This window comes from Monodon monoceros, unplaced genomic scaffold (genome assembly GCF_005190385.1).
Source record: "Monodon monoceros isolate NGI ecotype Baffin Bay Population unplaced genomic scaffold, NGI_Narwhal_1 Super_Scaffold_22, whole genome shotgun sequence".
NCBI classification, from domain to species: Eukaryota; Metazoa; Chordata; class Mammalia; order Artiodactyla; family Monodontidae; genus Monodon; species Monodon monoceros.
In genome coordinates, this window is record NW_021703779.1 from 14,088,729 (window position 1) to 14,112,595 (window position 23,867).

General features: G+C 41.8%; 1 protein-coding gene across 7 annotated transcripts in view; it reads right to left on the reverse strand.

Annotated features, from left to right (window-relative positions):
• Window positions 1-23,867, reverse strand: part of CTPS2 (CTP synthase 2) — a 113,000-nt gene that overhangs the window by 85,405 nt on the left and 3,728 nt on the right. For 6 of the 7 annotated variants that reach the window (XR_003796388.1, XR_003796387.1, XR_003796389.1 and 3 more), the window contains exons 2-8: window positions 20,723-20,927; window positions 15,169-15,339; window positions 12,937-13,037; window positions 4,882-4,998; window positions 4,521-4,604; window positions 3,597-3,677; window positions 140-291 (exon numbers count right to left, since the gene is read on the reverse strand). Coding sequence is in view for 4 of the 7 variants with exons in the window: in XM_029240753.1 (XP_029096586.1) it covers window positions 140-291; window positions 3,597-3,677; window positions 4,521-4,604; window positions 4,882-4,998; window positions 12,937-13,037; window positions 15,169-15,339; window positions 20,723-20,927 (911 nt within the window). In the remaining 3 variants the exon portion in view is untranslated. Of the gene's footprint in view, window positions 1-139; window positions 292-3,596; window positions 3,678-4,520; window positions 4,605-4,881; window positions 4,999-12,936; window positions 13,038-15,168; window positions 15,340-19,077; window positions 19,126-20,722; window positions 20,928-23,867 lie in introns of those variants that run through there. The other variant, XM_029240756.1, reaches the window with a different exon arrangement.

Consider the following 23,867-nt stretch of genomic DNA (forward strand, 5'->3'; position numbering starts at 1 on the left):
GAGCTTTAGACATTTCCAGAACCAAACATACCCATGTGGAAAGTGGAACGCTACATAGTTACCTTTCAAGGTACACCTCAGTGCTACCCCCAAACCTAAGAATTATGAAAACTTACATTAGTAATTCCTTTCACAGTACCTGTCAGCCATATTTTTCCACTTGAAAAGCAAATTGCTTGCAGAATCCCCAATAGGCAGATCCAATCTCTCTTTGAAATATTTAACGATGCCTTGTTCCTCCAAAAGCACAGGTACTCGGTAGGTGGAAGAAACATCGTGGATACATATAACCTGATCAATGATGATAAAACACCATATTTAATGGAACAACTCAAGTATGCCACAAAAATGAACGTAGGAATGAGGCAAAACTCAAGAGAGATAGTAGTTTATTATTACTGACAGAAGAAAACCAAGAACACAGCAACCTAAACAGGAGTCAGAATTAACACAAGGTGACTTGGATCTAATTACAAAACACTTTGAAGTCATTATTCTACATCTGGAACCATGGATGTTATGGTAGAATATATATATATTTTTCCCTATATACACATTCTTTGTTCGTAGTTCCGGGCACAGGGCTTCAAAAACATTCAAAATTTCCTGAGTTATAGGGGTAACTTTGTTAAGTTAATGAGGTGACGCAGGGTGGCCCCTAGATGACTTCAGGATGGGAGCTGGTCACCAGAAAAACCAAGCAGGTCATTAGAAGGCTGGAACTTTCAGCCACCTGACCTCCACGGAGGGGACAGGGGCTAGAGACTGAGTTCAATCAGGTGACCAATGATTCACTCCATCATGCCTACGTAATGAAACTCCAATCAAAAGGCTGAACATCAGGACTCAGGGGAGCATCCTCGCCAGTGAATTTACAGATGTACTGGGAAGGGGGTGCACCCTGACTCCACAGGGATAAAAGTTCTTGTGTCTGGGACTCTCCTAGACCTTGCCCTATGTGTCTCTTCATCGGGCTCTTCACCTGCACCCTTTACAATTAAACAGTAATCATAAATATAGCACTTTCCGGAGGTGTGAGTCATTCTAGAGAATTATCAAACTTGAGGTGGTTATGGGAAGCTTCAACTTTGTAGTCAGCCCGGCAGAAGTGTGGGTGGCTTGGGACAATAGAAACCTGCGGCGAGTGTCTGAAGTGCACGGCAGTCTTATAAAGACCTGCGGAGTCTGATGCTCACTCCAGGTAGTTAGTGTCTGAGTTGAACTGCAGGAACCCCAGGGGGTGTCAGAGACTTGGTATTGGAACATGAATGCTTTATGTCAGTATCAAAGACACATGGCCCAAGGCACCATCTTCTAAGCCTAGGTTAAGGCAGTAGCAATGAATACATATACCTTGTCTTCTAAGTGTGGGTATGAAGTTTGTTTGTTCACTCATTTGTTGTTGCTGCTGCCTCTGTAGTTGCTTTTGTCTGTGCTCCCTTCATTTGGGTAAATTTAGACGCACACATTAACACACTTAAATTAATTACACTTGTGAGGGGGAAAAAGGCTCTTTTAAGTGCCAGGTGGTGTGGTTGTTTTTCACACCCTAACGAGCTTTCACCACCCTCTCAGGTACATGCAAAGGGCTACTGGCAGGCATTTAAGGATCTGCCACATCCTAAATAAATGCCAAGAAATGTTCTGCCAACTCTATGTGTTCAGTCTTTCCCAATCCATAGCTATCCAACCAAGGGTTCCTAAGCTGTTTGGACATGGACAACTTGATACTTAAGACTATTGTGTCTCACCCATGCATTCCCTGATACAATTCAAAGTGCCAAGATGTCACTGATATGACGCTCCATCCCAATTAATAATTAAAATTATTGATAAATCTATGGACAGCCACAACTCCCACAAGTGGAAGGCATGAGGTGTGGAGCTATTTACTCATTTATCCTCCAAGCCAGAGACATTTTTTCAAATATCATGGTAACAGAGAACATCACAGAGACACCTGTGACTTTCCATTCCCTCCTCAGCAATCCAGGTGAGAAGAGCTCTAAACGCAAGTTCACCAAGAACTAAGAAATGGGAGAATTAACTCATGTGAGAAAAAGCAATGTGCTGACAGATGTAGAAAACAAACTTATGGTTACTGGGTGGGGGGGGAGTAATGGGGGGGATATTGGGAGATTGGGATTGACATATACACACTACTGTATATAAAATATAGATAACTAATAAGAACCTACTGTATAGCACAGGGCACTCTACTCCATACTCTGTCATGACCTATATGGGAAAAGAATCTAAAAAAGAGTAGATAGATATATGTATATGTATAGCCGATTCACTTTGCTGTACAGCAGAAACTAACACAACATTGTAAATCAACTATACTCCAATAAAAATTTTTTTAAAAAAAAGCAGTGTGCTAAAAAATGGCTAATAGACTAGCCTGTGGACTGATGAGATAGAACATTCTTCAGAATCTATACTTATAAAGAAAATAAACTCAAGAATTCCCTGGCGGTCCAGTGGTTAGGACTCGGCACTTTCACTGCCGTGACCCAGGTTCAATCTCTGGTCGGGGAACTAAGATCCCGCAAGCCATGTGGCATGGCCAAAAAAAAAAGAAAAGAAAAGAGACTCCATACGGTTGAAAGTTTGGACTGTATCATTTGTTCGCAGAGCTCTCAGCAACCCAACTCTAAAAGCTGTATCCTTCTACTTCGGAAACCAGGTTAAATGTGTGTGATACCCACACCAAGTACTATTTCCAAAAAACAACGGAACAAAACCAAAATGGCTTGACGACACACAGATATAGGAGAGTGCTTTAAACCTGCTATCACATTTTTCAAAGGAGTTCAGACTTGTGCACTGACCGTGAAGCATCAGGCAGTGAATACATCAGCCTGCCTCCTGAGACTCAGAAATCTGATTAGGTGGTTTTTAGGCTTCAGAGAACCCCGAGCTAATCTGAAGAAGACAAAAGGTTTCTGACAAACCTCGCCCTTTTCCTGAGCACACGTCATATCACTTTTTAAACTCCAATCCCTTGTGCCTGAGCCTTATGGCAAACAAGAGACAGAGATAAGCAGATGAAAGAGAAAAAGATGAAAGAGAAAAGAAAAGCCAGCTCTTGGATATCCAGGTGGAAAGTCCTGCAGAACAGAGGACCTGAACCCACGTCACAGTGGTTTTTGTAGCAGTGAACTGAGCTGAGGTCACTGATGCAATCAGAAGTGATAGTGTGAATGTCACCGTAATGTGTGGTTTGGGGTGAGTTAAGCTGTAACAAGTACAAAAGAGAAATCAAAGTAAAAGCCATAAGTGTCCTGGAAAGACAAGATAAAGAGACGATAAGCAGGCTTCAAATGGTTCTCTCTCTAGAGGTTGGACTGCGAGTTAAAAAAAACAACCCACCTGGTTTTGTACCTACAATTAAAACTTAAGGAGTGAAACACACAATCTATTTCAGGAGTCTCAAGACTGTTCACTTAAGGGCAAGGGAGCCGTAGTTGCATATGAGTCCCCCAAATCTTTTATAAATGTTGTGAAAAGTAATAAGATAACTTAAGAGGTGTGAAATGCTGGCATCAGCAGAAGCGCCTGCAAGGCATTCAAATCTAAAGAGCAGCACTAACCTGTTCAGGGTTCACGTGACAAAACATAGAAATCTTTTCCTTCACAGCCATTTCGATGGGCGTTGAACTTCGGCAGACAATCTGTCAAAGTCGATTACGCATGGGGTTAGCAGACAGGAATTGGGCTGTTCACACCGCCACTGATTTTCAGGAGGACGCTACATTAATTTTGCTCCAGAAGATTTGACCGAGTGGGCATTTCTCCATCCTGGGCGTTCCACTGGGCTACTAGAAATTGGTCTGAGCACTAATATAAGCAAGTGTAACCAAACTCAACACAAATCCACCGGTAGGAAATGTCAAGGCATTTCTAGCGAACAGACTCGAGGCTCACATATGTTACTTCTTTAAAACTACAAGAATAGAGCCAGACCAAGGGTTGGCAAACTTTTCTCTAAAGGGCCAGATGGTAAAAGCTTTAGGCTTTGCAGGTCGTGCAGCTCCTGCCCTGACTCCTCACGGTACCGCCATGAGCAAAGGCAGCCAGAGATAAATGTGGACAACTTCCTTTACAGGAGGCAGGTCTGCAGGCCCTTACTTGCCAGCCTCTGATCTAGACTACTGGCAATAACTGGATTACTGCTATAAATAAGAGCAGGGATAGCCCCACCTAGCAGGCTCATAGGAAAATCTCCCAGGTCCCACCTCCCTCTAAGGGACCCAGGGACCACACAGATGACAGGACATTGCACTTGCCCAGATGTCAGTGTGGCCAGTCAAATGAGGACCTGGAGAAGAAGAGATGGCCAATTTAGAAATGTGTGAAGCGACACTTGAGGATGAGGGAATAAGCCTTCCCCACCTCCCAGATACAAAAAGCTCAGTCATAGAAACCATTTGAGAGCTAGGAAGGACTTAGATGATGTTATAGTTTAAGAAATGGAGGTCCTATTCCAAGAAACTTACCCACTCTCTTTAACTCACCAGATCGGGAGACAGGCCTAACCCCCTCAACGCACGGACACTGTTTTGTGTGGGTTTGGTTTTCTGTTCTCCAGTAGCACTGGGCTGAAAAGAAATGGGTCACTGTCAGTACACTGAACATCTAGCTCTTCTGGATAATGAATGGCTTCCTGGTTTAAAATTTGGAATAGGGGGCTTCCCTGGCAGTCCAGTGGTTGACTCTGCACTTCCACTGCAGGGGGCGCAGGTTCAATCCCTGGTCAGGGAACTAAGATCCCACATGCCACACGATGCGGCCAAAACAGAAAGAAAGTGGAATAAACAGAGTATCATAGGAAGACCTACAGGAGTTGCTGACTACACACTTATCTGGAAAGCTCACCTGTGGGACAAGGCTAACATGGATATTACAGAAATTCTCTCTTTTTGCTTTAAACTGGAATTGTCTGAACGCTTCCACAAATGGCATTCCTTCAATGTCTCCAATGGTGCCACCCAGCTGGGAATGGAAAAAAAAGACACAAGAGATCAAATAGCTTCCGTGGTACACAGACTAACAGAACAATTCTTAATACACTAAGCGTGAGAACTGAAGTCCCCCAAAAACGGGGATCACTAATAGGCTGTCAACGCTTCACCTCATCAAGACTGAAAAAAAATTTTTTTAAAGAAAAGGAGTGGGACTTCCCTGGTGGCACAGTGGTTAAGCATCTGCCTGCCAAGGCAGGGGACACGGGTTCGAGCCCTGCTCTGGGAAGATCCCACATGCCGCGGAGCAACTAAGCCCGTGTGCCACAACTACCGAGCCTGTGCTCTAGAGCCCACGAGTCACAACCACTGAAGCCCGCGTGCCTAGAGCCCGTGCTCCGCAACAAGAGAAGCCACCACAATGAGAAGCCCACGCACCGCAATGAAGAGTAGCCCCGCTCGCCCCAACTAGGGAAAAGCCCGCGTGCAGCAACAAATACCCAATGCAGCCAAAAATAAATAAATAAATAATTTTTTTTAAAAAAAGGGTTTGTTTAAAAAAAAAAAAGAGCACTTTAAGAATAGAGAAGGGAATTCCTAAGCAGATTAAAAGATCCAGAATATACACCACAGAGGAGTGAGATCAGTTAGTTTCTACCAGTGGTCCCGTTGGAAGGGAGAATTGAAATCCGGTGACAATATGAGAAAAGGGAGAGCCATCTGGTTCTGCCCGGTGTGAAACAGTTAGCATTCTCCCTCTCTCTGTCTCTCTCTCTGTCTCTGTCTCTCTCTCTCTCTCTTCATGAACACACACACACACACACACACACACACACACACACACACCTGTATGCAGCTGAACAGTCTCCTTGTAATGGTGGTACTACCAGAATTAAATCACTTGTACTAAAACATGCTGTCTCTCTGAAAGAAGTAGTACCAAAAGCCCCGAGAATATTCCTGACAGTGTAATCCTTTGACAAATGTTAACTTAATTTACATTGTACTTCCAATAAAGTTACTTAAGCATTTTACTTTAGACAAGGATAAAATTTCACCTTAACGCATTCATCCTCACCATATTTAAATACTTAAAGATTATCACCCAGATTTTTAAATTAATTCTTTAGCATTTGAGCATCTACTATGGGCTCAACACTTTAAATGAGCTGCTGGGAAGAACTTAAGACAACCTGCTCCTGAGGAGCTCGGAGTTTAGCGAGGAGAATAAGGCTGAGCTAAAGAACAATAAAGCAAGAGCAAAACTTGAGCACGAAGTGGAATAATCGGGATGCTGAGGAGGAAGAGATCGTGGTGGGCCCAGGCCCAGGATTCACCACCTTTCCTGGCTTCAGCTACTCGACTAGGTCCAAAATCTACTTGCAGCCCGGACCTCTCCTCCCAGTGCCGCTGGGCTTTGAAGCCAACGTGTCCGTGACATCTTGGATGGATCAGTAAGTATTCAAACTTACCATGGCCCAAACTGAACCCCTGGTCCCCACAGCCCTGGGCCTGTTTGTCTGGGGGCTTCTCCCTCATCTCAGCAACAGCATCTCCTACCACTAATGGGTTCAAGCTAGAGGTCTGGAAATCATCCTCCATTCCTGCCTTTTCCTTACCCAACCCTGTCCAGTGAGCTGTACCTCCAAAACATTCTTGAAAATCTCTCCACTGCTATTTCCACCACTACCACCCTAGACGCCCAAGCCAACACCATCTTTTGCAGGGATTATGGCAATCGTCTACGCCTGCGGTGGCTAAGATGGCCTGCTGTCTATTTTCACACATGAAGCTATACTGGCACACGGCCACGCCCACCCACACGTCACCTAAGGCTGCTTGGGCACTGCAATGGCAGAGTGGAGTAGCTGTGACAGAGATTCCCTGACCTGCAAAACCAAACATATTTACTATCTGGCCCTTTACAGAAAAAGTTGGCTGCCCCCAATTTTAATGGCCTCCCAGCTTCCACCCTCTCCTGTCCTACCAACCGTCTGTCATATAGCAGCAGAGTGACCTTTTAAAACTCAGAATACATCTCTCCCATGCTTATAACCTTCAGCAGCTCACTGCTTGACTAAAAATAAAATCTAAACTCCTTCAGGCAGCCAACAAAAGGCCCTACATGATCTGACCCTGAAACGTATCTCTAATCTCATCTCATGCCCCACTCCCACCTGCCCCCTTCCCATCCCCCTACTCCCCCAGCCTCCACCTCTGTGCTCCAGCCCCACTGGCCTTTTAGGTCCTCACATGGGTTACGGTCTTCCTTCCTGCCTCTTAGGCCCTCCTACCCACCTTCATCATCTACACCTTACTTCCATTTTATCCTTCAGCCCGGGGAGCTGTGTCCCCCCCAGAGAGCCCAACCCTGACCACCCACCTGAAGCACCCTGTCTCTCCCCTTCCTAGTAACACAGTACAAGGTGCCATTATTTTATTTGAGTCCTTGTCTCCTGTCTCTCTACCCCACTGGGCTGTAAGGCCCATGAGGGCAGGAACTTGCCTGCCGTATCTCCAGCACAAGTCCAGAGCCCTGCACACAGCACTGGGAGTTTAGGTTAGTGGTCAGGACAGGACAGAACGGTCTTGAAATTCAATATAAGCCCTAGGTCACAGCATTCTAGTACCTGTTACCATAATTACAACAGAATCAAACTAAGAAGTCTGAGGACTTCATTGCTACAGAAGAAATTATTCTTTACTAACTTTAACTAAGATAACAAAACATAATTAAAATTCAATTCTCCTGGCTATGGAACAGATAGAAATGTATGATCATTCTGTAAATGAATGACAAACTTAATTATGAAAATCCAAGAAATAAAACATGAAATCAGGAAACTGGCAGGGGGTGAGGGGTGTAAGTGCTCACCATACACCAGAATCCAATGGGGGGGAAAATATGTACGAAAAAAAGAGGTCTGCACTTAAACTAAACCATAAGGACGCATTTTCTGGTTTTTGATGGGGGCTATTCTGGGAGTAAGCAGGGAATCCGGAAAAGGAAGCAAAAGCTTTAAACGTTACCTGCTTCCACCCCCACTGCACCCTCTCTGCCAATTTGGAAAGTCCCATTTCTCCTCTGGTTCACCATTATCGTCATTGTGATCAGAAACTTTCAGTGTTATTCCTAGAGTAGCCCTAAGTTAATTCTTTCCTCACACAACAGGGAAAATATCACCCATAACAACATGTTAAGATCTATCCAAACCAAAGCTGAAGCAGCCGTCAAACAAATTTATGGGATGTGCAATGTCCATTTTGCCTTTAAGGAAAGGAATCTTCTCTGAAAGTTGCTGAGAGAGTAAATCTTAAAAGTTCTCATCACAAGAAAAAAAAAACTTTGTAACTACGTGAGATGATGGATGTTGACGAAATTTATGATGCTCATCAATTCACAATATAGGGACTTCCCTGGTTGCAGTGGTTAAGAATCCACCTGCCAGACACTATAAAACTCTTAGAGGAAAACACAGGCAGAAGATTCTATGACATAAATCACAGCAAGATCCTTTTTGACCCACCTCCTAGAGAAATGGAAATAAAAACAGAAATGAACAAATGGGACCTAATGAAATTTCAAAGCTTTGGCACAGCAAAGGAAACCATAAACAAGAGGAAAAGACAACCCTCAGAATAGGAGGAGATATTTGCAAATGAAGCAACAGACAAAGGATTAATCTCCAAAATTTACAAGCAGCTCATGCAGCTCAATATCAAAAAAACAAACAACCCAATCCAAAAATGGGCAGAAGACCTAAATAGACATTTCTCCAAAGAAGGTATACAGATTGCCAACAAACACATGAAAGAATGCTCAACATCACTAATCATTAGAGAAATGCAAATCAAAACTACAATGAGGTATCACCTCACACCTGTCAGAATGGCCATCATCAAAAAATCTGGAAACAATAAATGCTGGAGAGGGTGTGAAGAAAACGGAGCCCTCTTGCACTCTTGGTGGGAATGCAAATTGATACAGCCACTATGGAGAAAAGTATGGAGGTTCCTTAAAAAACTAAAATTGAACTACCATATGACCCAGGAATCCCACTACTGGGCATATACCCTGAGAAAACCATAATTCAAAAAGAGTCATGTACCACAATGTTCATTGCAGCTCTATTTACAACAGCCAGGACATGGAAGCAACCTAAGTGTTCATCAACAGATGAATGGTTAAAGAAGATGTGGCACATATATACAATGGAATATTACTCAGCCATAAAAAGAAACGAAATTGAGTTATTTGTCGTGAGGTGGATGGACCCAGAGTCTGTCACACAGAGTGAAGTAAGTCAGAAAGAGAAAAACAAATACCGCATGCTAACACATATACATGGAATTAAAAAAAAATGGTTATGAAGAACCTAGGGGCAGGACAGGAATGAAGACACAGACGTAGAGAATGGACTTGAGGACACGGGGTGGGGGAAGGGTAAGCTGGGATGAAGTGAGAGAGTGGCATGGACATATATACACTACGAAATGTAAAATCGATAGCTAGTGGGAAGCAGCCGCTTAGCACGGGGAGATCAGCTCAGTGCTCTGTGACCACCTAGAGGGGTGGGATAGGGAGGGAGGGAGGGAGACACAAGAGGGAGGAGATATGGGGATATATGTATATGTATAGCTGATTCACTTTGTTATAAAGCAGAAACTAACACGCCATTGTAAAGCAATTATACTCCAATAAAGATGTTAAAAAATAAAAAATTAAAATTAAAAAAAAAAAGAATCCACCCACCAACTCAGGGGACACAGGTTCAGGCCCTGGTCTGGGAAGATCCCACATGCCGCGCAGCAACAAAGCCTGTGCGCCACAACTACTGAGCCTGTGCTCTAGAGCCCGTGAGCCACAACTACTGAGCCCACGTGCCACAACTACTGAGCCCACGTGCCACAACTACTGAAGCCCGTGCGCCAAGAGCCCGCGCTCTGCGTCAAGAGCCTGTGCTCCACAACAAGAGAAGCCACCGCAATGAGAAGCCCGTGCACCGCAACAAAGAGTAGCCCCCGCTCGCTGCAACTGGAGAAAGCCCGCATGCAGCAACGAAGACCCAACGCAGCCAAAAATAAATAAATTAAATAAATAAATAAATAAATGGGAAAAAAGCAAAATTAAAGTGGAGAAATTAATTTTAACACTATATTTTATGTAGCAGAGTGTACCGAAAATATTATCATTTCAACATCACCAATTTTTTTAAAATTATGAGGCACTTTACATTCTTTTTTTTTTCATACTAAGTCTTTGAAACCCAGTTATATTTTAAACTCACAGCACGTCTCAGTTTGGATGGGCTACTTTCACGTGCTCAACAGCCCCATGTGGAGAGTGGCTGCCATATTGGACAAGGTGGTACTCTGCAACAAATAACCACTGTAAACCAAAGGTGTGAGGGCTTGTCTGACCCTTTGCTGGGCTTGAATAAAATCAGTCTTGGGCTGATCTTTAAGATTTTGAAATTGCTAAATGGCACCTTCAAGTTGACATTAATAAGTTTTTTTCAAAAAGTAAAATAATGCATGCACATGGTTAAAAACCAAATTGTACAGCAGAGCTTACAATAGAAAGCAAGAGTTCCCTGCCCCACTCTTCCCTCTCCCAAGTCTGATTCCCCAAGGCAAGCGCTTTATTTTTTTATTTACTTTGTTTATTTATTTTTGGCTGCATTGGGTCTTCGTTGCTGCGCGTGGGCTTCCTCTAGTTGCGGGGAGCGGGAGCTACGCTTCGTTGCGGTGCGCGGGCTTCTCATTGCGGTGGCTTCTCTTGTTGCAGAGCATGGGCTCTAGGTGCACGGGCTTCAGTAGTTGTGGCTCGCAGGCTCAGTAGTTGTGGCTCGCGGGCTCTAGAGCGCAAGCTCAGTAGTTGTGGTGCATGGGCTTAGTTGCTCCGCAGCATGTGGGATCTTCCTGGACCAGGGCTCGAACCCATGTCCCCTGCACTGGCAGGCGGATTCTTAACCACTGTGCCACCAGGGAAGCCCGGCAAGCGCTTGAACTTCTTTGTTGGGATTTCTTCTGGTAGTTACCTCCATATCTCTAAACCAAAGCTCATCCATCTCAGCTCTTCCTCAACTTAGCTATTTCAGACACCCTGTAATGAACGTAGGTGTACTTCCTGCTGTGACAGATAAGGATGCAGGTCTCTGGTACCCCCATCCCCAGATACCAATCTCAATTGTTAATTCTACTGGTTACTTTCCTAACCTGAGATACTTTTGCTTCTTTTTCAGCCAAATACTAACAGTATCTGTAGACCCTCGCAGTGTAAAATGAGGTTCTGCCCACCACCCTTCCCCTCCAGCACTCCTCCACCCCCTCCACCTCACGATCCCTCTTTTCAAAGTTGATGACACATTCCTGCTTTTAAGGTTTCTCTGATTCATCCTGGAGATGGGTCCTAAAAACTGAAAATCAATAAAGAGAGTGACCGTGCAAGTCTCCTTCACCGTAGAGTCAAGCTATGCCCCGGTTTACATCTTTGTTCCCATATCAGATGTTATTCTCCTGACACTTTTCCTGCCTTTCTCTTTTCTCACACTATTTGTCTTTATCATTGCCTCGATTTGTTTGCAAACTATTCACTGTATTAAATTTTTTTAAAGGAAGCAAGCCTAGTTATGCAGACATGGTCAGTTTATAAAACTTCACCAAGCTATACATCTGTGATATGTGCACTTTTCTGTGTTTATGTTATACTCCGATTTTTAAAAATTATAAAGGAAGCATCCTCTCTTTCCTCGTAAATTGTGAAGGAAGAAATACAAAGGGAGAGAAAATTTTATATGGCACACTTATACATTTACATTAAGTTTATCAACCATACCATTACAGTAGCAAAATATATAATTAATATATGATAGTATAGTGCATTTACGTTAAGATTATCAGCTCTACTATTAACGAAATGGATATTGTGGGTAGCATAATATCTATTTGCAAACACTGATAACGCTGACAATAATAGCAGCTAACATGTTTATTGAGCACCTCCTAAATGCCAGACATGGCCAAGTGCTTTTTACATTATTATATTTAATTCTTGCAACAACCCTGTTATTATTATCTTGTTGTTATTACAATATTACACTATCGTATTGTTATAGATGAGTACATTGACACTTTGAGAAGTAACTTGCCAAGTCATACAAGCATCTTAACAATGGTTAATAATTTTCGAGCACTTAGTATAGATCCAACACAATCTAAGCACTAAACGTATTGGCTTATTTAATCCTCAAAACATTATCCCCACTTGGTAGATGAATAAATTGAGGCACAGAGTAGTTAAGCAAACTTGGCCAAGGTCACCCAGCTGGTAAGTGAACCAGCTGGGCTATGAACCCAAGCAGTCTGACTCCAGACTCTTAACCACTAAGCCATACACCACTTGGGGGTGAGGGCAGAAATGTGAACTTGGGGAGTCTGCCTCTAGGAACCAAAATGTTCATTATTCTGCTGTCCCGTCTGGCAATTAGGTCAACTGACCTTTAGATAAGGAGTACATGGATGTTATTCTCATTCTGCACATTGAGAAGAAGGGAAGCAGTGAACAAGCGGCAAGTTCAAATACTAAGCTCTTTCTTTAAACAGCTAGTACTCACTTCTCACCTCCAAATCACCTCTACAGTCGGACTTCCCTAACTTGGTCTCTCTCTACTTCCAAAGCACTTTGCAAACGGCACTCAGTAGAATGCATTCTGTGACTGGTCAGTCCTCACTTGCAGACTGCTGCACACCCACCCCAGGAGTAATCACCCAGTTTAAGCCAATCTTGCCCACTGACTTGTGACCACAAAAGCAGGGGCCATCTATGTCGCTCCCTGCTGTAATCCCACCTCCTAGGCCGGTGTCCAGCACACATGAGGCCATCTACACATATCTGTTGAATGAATGAAGACCAGCTGCTTAAAAACCCATAAGGATATAAAATTATAACGAAAAGTTCCATGCTTGCCTCAATAACACATATTTGGGGCTCTTCCTTATGACCATCCACAGGCACCATGGCTTGATTCATAACCCACTCCTGGACAGCATCAGTAATGTGAGGGACAACTGTAGAAAGAAGTAATAATTAGCACAAAAGCTTATTTCATGGTCATGGTCATGAGAAATGAATGTATTAGTGTCTTTAGACCTCCCAAATAACCTGAAACCCACCTGGCAAATTAGACAAGCTACAGTCCTCACATTATTATCCATCTCACTGAAATTAATACTATCGATGCAACATAGGTTTAGTCATTTAAATGTTATGCCATTTCCCTTGAAATCGACCAACCACAGAGAGAGAGAAGAAATGCCATCTTTGATGCTATCTATAGAAAACACCTATAATGCCAACTAAAAACTGTGCAAGGAGGGCTGCCAAGGGTGCTGAATACTGGACTCCAAGGGGAAGAAGGTCTCAGAGTGGCCCAGCCCTGCAGACCCTGGGCAATTCGCCAGCCAGTGTGGAAGGGTCACTCAGAGGGTGTAGACGAGGCCTGCATGCTGACCAGGGGCCTGAGGCTGCTAATCTCAGCCGAAGAGACAAAAAGATGCAGCCAACTAACCTAATGTGATGTACAAAGCAGGAATGTTGGCCTCTGGGAAGCTGACGCGGAGAGCGCCTGTCATCTACTCCACTGCCACCTGCAGCTCCCCGGCCCCAACTGCTCCCGCGAGGCGGAAGTCGTCTCTGATTGGTGCGTTTGGAACGACCCACCACACATGCCCAGCCCGACCCCTTTCTGGGAGGGCGGGGTAGGTCTGGCTCTGCCTCCACGTGGGCAGCTCAGGGATCGGGGTCAAGGCCCAGGTCTGGGGCCTTGCCCTCTCCCCAAGTTTGGGACGTGGCAGGTATGAGGCAGCAACTCTCCCTCCTCCGGGTCTTCCCAATACCTACACTTGGGGGAAAACTATTAGAAAGTACAATTGTAGCTAAGATCTAAACCACACTGTCCAGTGTCAGCAGTAACATAGCTGATCTTTTGATCTCCATCTGTCCAACTTCTTTATCTACTTCTCAGCTGCTTTCCAACATGAAGGTGATTTAAAGGGGATGGGGAATTAGCACCTTTACCCTACCACGTAGGAACTTATGAATACAAGCGGGGGGGGGGGGCCTGCGGGTCTCTCTTCAAGGACAAAAGAGAATAAGAATCATACCCCCCATGAAAAGGGTTGGTGAAAAAAGGGTCATATCATGCTGCCCTCCAGTTCAATCCCTGCACCCCCCCACGTCCCCCCCATCACTGCTCTTCTTCAAAGGGGAGTAATCATCATCCATGCAAAGATACAAGAAAAATGTAGAAAAAGAACATATTAAATAAAGGACAGACAAAAACAAACCAAAATAAATCTATACCCCAGTCAGATGTGTGATGAATAAATGGTTCCCCATGGATTTTATAAATAAAAGCTAAAGAGAGAAAGAGAAAGAGGACAGAAACATGGACTAAAGGAAACAATGACATTAGTTAAAAAAAAAAAAGACTGATGAAAATACAATCAATCAGGAACATGGAGGATGAACTTGAAATCTCTGAGGAAAATGAAAAGTAAAAGTTTGTATGGTGACATCGCGGTGATCATTTTGAAATGTATAAAAACATCAAACCACTATGTTGTGTAACAGGAACTAACATAGTGTTGCAGGTCAGTTATACGTCAAAAACAAACAAACTCATAAAAGAGACAGATCAGATTTGTGGTTATGGGGCAGGGGGGACTGGATGAAGGTAGTCAAAAGGTACAAACTTCCAGTCATAAGATAAATAAGTACTAGGGATGTAATACACACCATGATAAATATAATTAACACTGCTCTATGTTATATATGAAAGTTGTTGAGAGTAAATCCTAAGAGTTTTCATCACAAGGGAAACATTTTTGTCTGTTTCTTTAATTTTGCATCTATCAGAGATGATGGATGTTCACTAAACTTATTGCGGTCATCATTCCATGATGTATGTAACTCAAATCATTATGCTGTACACCCTAAACTTATACAGTGCTGTATGTCAATTATGGCTCAATAAAACTGGAGAAAAAAAAAAAGGAAGGAAAGAAAAGGAGGAGAAAACAGGGATCTGAAAAGGATTGGAGCTTGTAGAGCACAGGGACCCCCTCATCTTCAGGTCTATTTTGAGCAGGGTGTGAGTGCTCAGCACATAGGGCCCCTAATGTTTGTGGAATATAATACCTTGTACTGTTTTCCCCAGGTAATCGCCACGCCTCTCTTTATTGATCACATGTTGATATATCTTCCCAGTGGTGATGTTGTTGTCTTTATAAAGATTAATGTCCAAGAACCTTTCATAATTTCCAAGGTCTAAATCAACTTCTCCACCATCGTTTAAGACAAACACTTCACCTGGGATAAAAAGGCAATGTAAAAATTAAAAATTTGCTTCCAGTAGATTATTTTTCAAAGATGAGCACAATATATTAAAGGGCTGGTAAAAGACTTATTTATAAGTCATAGTGTATCACCATTTCCATATTTCAATGGGAAAATTTAGCAATTCGATTCTATCCATGAAAGTGCATTGGAAAAATTCTGGTATTCTATTACGGTAGTTTTAAACGCTTACTGAAATTCTGTCCTCAAGATTTAGCTTTTCCAAACTCATCATATACCACATGAAAAAGGGACTTTAAAACAGCAATTTTTAAAACAAATAGCAATTGACTTCAAAGCATCAGTATCCCGGACTCTGAAATTGGCGTAAGAAAATTTTCATTGATTCCAGTCTTCGGTAAAGTCACTATTGAACAGACAGTAGATGAAAAGCAGGGCCTCCACTAGCCCACGGGGCGAGTTGGTGAAACTGAGGCCAAAAAGAAAGTGAGCAACAAGCCACCTGCACAACAGCACTGTGATGAAGGATACAGATGAAGACTTGGGACTTCCCTGGTGGCGCAGTGGTTAAGAATCCCCTGCCAATGCAGGGGACACAGGTTCAAGCCCTGGTCCGGGAAGATTTCACATGCCGCAGAGCAACTAAGCCCACACGCCACAACTACTGAAGCCTGCGTGCCACAACTACTGGAGCCCACGTGCCTAGAGCCCAAGCTCTGCAACAAGAGAAGCCACGGCAGTGAGAAGCCCGCGCGCCACAATGAAGAGTAGCCCCTGCTCACCACAACTAGAGAAAGCCTGTGGGCAGCAACGAAGACCCAACACAGCCAAAAAAAAAAATTTAATTAATTAATTAATTAATTTTTTAAAAATGTGTATAGATAAAGACTTAATCACACGACCGGCAACTGTGCTGACTACTAGGCATGCCTCTGGGTCTCCAGCGTTACTTGAGGGCATCGATTGGGAGTCCAATGTCCTAAAGCCACCTGTCAGAACTGAACCTCTCCCTGATTAAGGAAATTCTATCATTTACTTCTATAGCTAGATGTTCACAGCATAAAAAGAAGGTTGGCTAGCTTCTGAACCTAATCAGAAGCCTTTTATAGTCTCATTTATGTCTCCCTCATAAGGTACCTATGTGTGACCGGAAAGATCTCTAACTTTAAGGACAAAAGAGCAAAATGATGAAATTGCAATATTTTCGTGTTTCCCAAATTCCATTTCCAGTTCAAATTCTACTTTCTCATTTTATCAGGAATTGCCAATCCATGGAAAAGTCTTTGTACTTTGATCATCTTAACTTCTGCCAAATAGGGGAAGATCTCTGAAATCTCTCTAGTTAATTCAGGCCCAATCCAGTTTGGCAATTCTCCAGGTATACGGCAAAGGTCTTGAAATTTTAGATTCCTAAATTTAAAAATTTTAGATTCCTATTATGTTCCTAGAAGAAAAAGAAAAGCTGTAGATCATGTCTTCAAGAACTTTTTTTTTTGATTTAATGCAATTATAATAAAAATGCCAACAGATTTTTTTTAACTTGACAGTGAAATAAAGTTAATTTGGAAGAAAAACAGGTGTGGTTACCAAAACAAAACACATGAAAAATAAATTAAAATAAAAGCCCTTAAAAAATAACAGTGAGTAAAGGAAAATTAAAATATATATGTGTTAAAAAAATAAAATAAAATTCAAAAACAATGTGTATATATTTATATATTTCAGTATATACAAATATGGAATAAGACAACACGAACAAATGCTACACAAAATACCCCAAAAAGTCCCTATTACATAAAGGAATTTAATACATGACTAAAAAAACCAAAGATATCATTACAAATCAAAGTAGGTAAAATACACAGAAATAAACTTCAAAGAAATGTGTAGGACCTATATGAAGAAAACTTTACTTCAGAGACATAAAAGAAGGTATGGATAAAATGAAAGTCACTGATACAGTTCCTGAATAGGCCAGTCAATATTTGCAGTGTTTAATTCTTCCCCAAATTAATTCATAAATTTAAAGAGTGATTTCTCATAAACTTTGATAAAAGGACTCTGAAGTTAACCTTGAAGACAACTAACATTTCAAGGTTTAAAAAAGGAGAAAAGGAATAATGAGAAAAGTCCTGATAATAAAAAGCTGCAGCTATTAAAATGGTAGGCAGGAATAATCAAAGAGATCTGGAACAGAGCAGAATACAAAGACAGAAATTTAGTATATACTGAAAGGTGGTATTTCAAGTCAGTGGAGAAAGGATGCGATCTCTGATAATTGCAATTAGGAATAGTGGCTAATCAGAAAAAAATTTAGAGAAAAAATTATGTTACATCCTCAACTCCCACCAAATTAAATTCCAGATGTATTAACAATATTAAAGTAAAAGCAAATGGTGGTGATCATTTAAAAATGTACAGAAACATCAAATCACTATATTGTGTACCAGGAACACAGTGTTGTAAGTCAATTATACTTCAAAAGCAAACTCATAAAAAAAGAGATCAGATTTGTGGTTACCAGAGGATAGGGGTGGGGTGAGGGGAATTGGATGAAGGTGGTCAAAAGGTACAGACTTCCAGTTATAAGATAAGTAAGTACTAGGGATGTAATGTACAGCAAGATAAATATAATTAACACCGCTCTATGTTATACATAAAAGTTAAGAGAGTACATCCTAACAGTTTTCATCACAAGGGAAACAATTTTTTGCTACTTCTTTAATTTTGCATCTGTATGAGATGATGGATGTTCAACTAAACATTGTGATAATCATTTCATGATGTATGTAAGTCAAATTATTATGCTGTACACCTTAAACTTATACAGTGCTGTATTTCAACTATACCTCAATAAAACTGGAAGAAAAAAAAATAAAGTAAAACCAAATGAAACTCTAAAAGTGCCAGAAGAAAATATAGATGAATATTTAAATATTCCTGGCACAGAGAAGCTTACAGGTGACATCAAAGGCAGAAACCATAAAGGAAACAGCTGATACATTTAGTCACACAAATGGTAAAATGAAATTTATCAGCAGAAGTAATATTAAGACAAATTGCAAACAGAGTAAAAATATATACATGTGGTAAGTATAGGTTAATATACTCTGCACAAAGTATTCTTGAAAATCATTTTTCAAAATCCAAAGGAAAATTGGCATAACACATGGCGTTAGTCAATTCTGCTGCCTACCAAACAACCCTAAAATCTCAGCGACTTAGAAAACATTTACTGATTTCTCCCTCATGTTACGTAGGGGTTGTGGGTCAGTTGTGAGTCTACCTTGTGCCTTCTTATTCCAGGACCCGGGCTGAAGGAGAAATCCCTATATGGGGCATGCAGCTCTCACAGCAGAGGGCAGAAACACGACAGAGACTGAGTCAAATTATGCCATTGCATTGAAAAGTTCTACTTCAACAAGGCGTATTTCATATTCACTAATATCCCACAGAGCAAAACAAATCACGTGGCCAAATAAGGTGACTGACCTCTCTGGTTTGCCCAGGAGTAAAAGGGTTCCCAGGATTCAGGAGTTTCAGTTTCAAAACCAGGAAAGTTCCAAAGAAACCAGGAAGAGTTAACCATCCTACATGGCCAAAGGCCAAAGTCAGTGGGGCAGGGAATTTACTCTACCCAGGAAGCTGGGTGATAGTTTCAAACAAACATACAATCTTCCATAGACTTGAATAAGCCACTCCACCGACAAAATGAAAATCAAAGAAATCTAAATTAACATAATGAGATACCCGGGAATTCTCTGCCAGTCCAGTGGTTAGGGCTCCACGCTTCCACTGCAGGGGGCACAGGTTCGATCCCCGGTTATTCCTTTTTTTGGTTGTTTGGTGTACTCTCAGGTTAGTAAAGTTTAAAAAGAATAGTATTCAGCAAAGGTATAAAGAAAACTGAAACACCTGAAAAACATACCTACCCACCAAATCAGAAATTCTGTACCTAGGCATTTATGTTAAAAAAATAAATTTTAAAGTTTCCCTTCACAGTGTTGTTTATAATATCAATAAATTGGAAATGATTTCCTATTATTGTATAGATTCTGTGCAGCCTTTAGAAGTATAGAATCTATTAAAATGTCTACAGTAGATTAAGTTTTAAAATTTTGATTGAAAAATAGTATGACTAGGGGAGAGATAAACTGGGAATTCAGGATTAACGGATACCTACTACTATATATAGAACAGATAAACAACAAGGACCTACTATATAGAATAGGGAAGTATATTCAATATCTTATAATAACCCATAATGGAAAGGAATCTGAAAAAGAATATATATATGTATAACTGAATCACTTTGCTGTACACCTGAAACACTGTAAATCAACTATACTTCAATTAAAAAAAGAGTATGACTAAGATTCAGTTCATTTAAAGTTCAAAAATAAGCAAAACTGATCTATAATGTTAGAAGACAGGATAACGGTTACCCTGGTCGTTTCAGATGGGGAGAGACTGGACGGGGCGTAAAGAGCGTTTCTGTTTCTTGAGCTGGAGGCTGATTACACATTCTGTTCATTTCACCTACTGGTACTTATGATTTATACACTTTCTTGCTTGTATGTAAAAAGTTTAAGAAGAAAGTACATAAGGGCTAGTGCCTTTTTTAAGATAATTAGTATAGGGACTTCCCTGGCGGCCCAGTGATTAGGACTCTGCGCTTCCACTGCAGGGGGCACAGGTTTGATCTCTGGTCAGATAACTAAGATCCCACAAGCCACGCGGCATGGCCAAAATAATAATAATAAATAAATAAATAAAAATAATTAGTATAGGGCTTCCCTGGTGGCGCAGTGCTCGGGAGTCCGCCTGCCGATGCGGGGGGTGCGGGTTCGTGCCCCGGTCCGGGAAGATCCCACATGCCGCGGAGCGGCTGGGCCCGTGGGCCGTGGCCGCTGTGCCTGCGCGTCCGGAGTCTGTGCTCCGCAGCGGGAGAGACCACAACAGTGAGAGGCCCGCGTACCGCAAAAAAAAAAAAAAAAAATTATTCCAAGTGGTGGGAAATGGACAATTTTTATTTTCTTCAGGTCATTCTGTATTGTCAATATATTCTATATTGTCTGAGTTTTTCTCTTAACAATGAAATGTTGAGAAATATATTACCTTTATGATAAAATAAAACAAAACATAATCCATACTACAAAAGGTACAGTGAGAATGGTATCCTCACACACTGTTTTCCAAAAGGGTGGACTAATTTAGAATGTCATCAGCAATCAGAAAAAATGTATCAATAACCATGAGAACATTCACAGATCCAAAATGTATAACCCAGCAGCTCTACTTCTGGAACTCTATCCTAAAGAAATTACCCAAAATACAAGAAAGAACCTCAGTTTAACCCAGTGCTTCATAGGGGGGAAGTGGTCCTCCCTCATACCGTGCTCATAAGGTGAAAAAGTGCCCGCATCGATGTTTATATAGGGGTCGATTTTGATGGCAGTAACTCGGAGTCCACATGATTTTAGAATCGTCCCAATGCTGCTTGCTATGATCCCTTTACCGATGCCCGAGATGACCCCACCAGTGACCAAGATGTACTTCATTGGCAGAGGAGTGGCTGAGTGCCAGCACCCAGATAGAATCTGAAAGGTAATGAAATTAAGGGTCAGGGAAGAGAAACATGTTCTTAAACCAGTAAAGTGGAGAGTGTGTTGGACCAGAATTTCAAATGCACACAGCACTTTTTCTAAGTATTTGAAACAAAGTCTTATCGTCTAGGTTTTTCTTTCTTGTCGACATGCAGGAAGCTCTGGATACAGCAAAATGTCTGGCTCCATTACCCTGATTTTACATTTACCCCAACTCTGTCGTGTGACAAACTTCATCATAAGAAGCCAAAATTCTCTGGGATTCAGAAGCATGGTAAAATTTTTAAGAGATCAGGCTCTGGAGTCAGATCTGTAGAAGCTATACCTGGGCGAGTTACTAATCCTTTCTGTACCTGTTTCTTCATCTGTGAAATGGAATGAAAAGTACCAATCCCAATCCCTTGGAATATTATTCAGCACTAAAAAGAAATGAGCTACCAATCCATGAAAAGACATGGAGGAAACTTAAGTGCAGGTTACTAAGTGAAAGAAGCCCATCTGAAAAGGCACATACTGCATGATTCCAACTATATGACATTCTGGAGAAGACAAAACTATGAAGACAGTAAAATGATCAGTGGTTTTCAGAGGCTAGTGCGGGAGGGAAAGATGAATAGGTGGAGCACAAAGGATTTTTAGGGCAGTGAAACTATTCTGTATGAGTCTATAATGGTGGATACAGGTCATTATACATTTGTCCAAACTCACAGAATGTATAACACCAAGAGTGAACTCTAATGTAACCTATGGACTTGGAATGATAATGATGTGTAGCTTCATTGACTGTAACAAATGTACCTCTCTGGTTCAGGATGTTGGTAATGAGGAACACTGTGGGCATGGGGCAGTGGGTGTATGGAAACTCAGTACTTTCTGCTCAGTTTTGCTGTGAACCTAAAATTGCTCTAAAAATAGCCTATTTGGGGGGACTTCCCTCGTGGTGCAGTGGTTAAGAATCCGCCTGTCAATGCACGGGACACGAGTTCAATCCCTGGTCCGGGAAGATCCCACATGCTGCGAAGCAATTAAGCCCATGCGCCACAACTACTGAGCCTGTGCTCTAGAGCCTGCAAGCCACAACTACTGAGCCTGCATGCCACAACTACTGAAGCCCACGCGCCTAGAGCCCGTGCTCCGCAACAAGAGAATCCACCGCAATGCGAAGCCCGCGCACCACAAGGAGAGCAGCCCCCGCTCGCCACAACTAGAGAAAGCCCAAGCACGGCAACAAAGACCCAACGCAGCCAAAAATAAATAAATTTTTTTAATTAAAAAAATAAAATAAAATAAAATAGTCTATTTTTTAAATCAGTATTCAAATATGCCAACATTTTAAAAAATCTTGGGACTTCCCTGGTCTCCAGTGGTTTAGACTGTGCTCTGAATGCAGGGGGCCCAGGTTGAATCCCTGGTCGGGGAACTAGATCACACGTGCCGCAACTAAGACCTGACGCAGCCAAATAAATAAATATGTTAAAAACAAAACAAAATAAAAAATCTTGCAGATGGTTGTGAGGATTAAATGAGCTAAGGTACAGATCAGAGGTCAGGAAACCAGGGCCCATAGGTCACATCTGGCCCACTGTCTGTTTTTGTATGGTCGCCAAGCTAAGAATGTTTTATATTTTAAATGACTGAGAAAAGATCAAAAGAAGAATATTTCATGACACATTAAAATTGTATGAAACTCAAACTTCAGTGTCCATAAATCAAGTTTTATTAGCACACAGCCATGCCCATCATTTACATATTGTCTCTGGTGGCTTTCTGGCTACAATGGCAGAGTTGAGTAGCTGGGAAAACAGAGACCTCTGGCCCACAAAGCCTGAAATATTTTCTATCTTTTATAGAAAATGTTTGCTGATACCTGGCTTAGAGGGGGTCAAAGTTGACCCCTATATTAACATACAGTAAGAACATAGTAAAAGTTAGCTACTAATGTCACTATTAATAATAATAAATGTATCCTCCTTAACTATGCATGTGGAAGACTGAATCTGTTCCTTACCCATCCATTTCACCATGCAGAAATATTCAAGCAGAAAAAAAAAAAGAGAAAATATTATGTCATAAAGAAATTTTTTTTTACTTTCCTGCTGCTGTCTGATTCAAACCCTTTTGTTTTAGAGGCAGACAGGAAGCCCAAGAGCTACTTGGGCTACTCTACTCTGAGAACTATTGTTTTCCTCTTGAGCCTGCGCAGGGGCCTTCTGCCCTTGCCATTTCACCATGCACGTGAAGGTGAGCCTTAACGGCATTATTCGTGTGGTCCTGACATGCAAACAAACGGCCAACTAAGACTATTAATATAAAATCGCAACTACAAGAAAAGAGAGTAACTAACAAAAGCTAATAACTACAAATCCCACTTTCTATTGTAATTCACAAATGTTTTAAAATACCTGGATATCAAGTTCAAATGCAATCAGGTAGGAATGATTTCAGCTACCCGCTTATCCTATCTGCCTGTCTTTCCCAAAGGAATGCCTATTCTGATTTTAGTTTCCTCTACTTTCAAAACCAGCTAGCTTGGGTTTCCCTGGTGGCACAGTGGTTGAGAATCTGCCTGCCAATGCAGACGACACGGGTTCGAGCACTGGTCTGGGAAGATCCCACATGCCGCGGAGCAACTAGGCCCATGAGCCACAACTACCGAGCCTGCGTGTCTGGAGCCTGTGCTCCGCAACAAGAGAGGCCGCGATAGTGAGAGGCCTGCGCATCGCGATGAAGAGTGGCCCCCGCTTGCTACAACTAGAGAAAGCCCTCGCACAGAAACGAAGACCCAATACAGCCAAAAATAAATAATAAATAATTTTTTTAAAAAAACAACTAGCTTAACTTAAAAGGTGTAGAGCCCTTTCACTTCAGAGCTGTGAGTTCAATTTGAATTAGCTGACCACCGTCAAGGCGAGTAAACTGAAGCCATCCAAAATA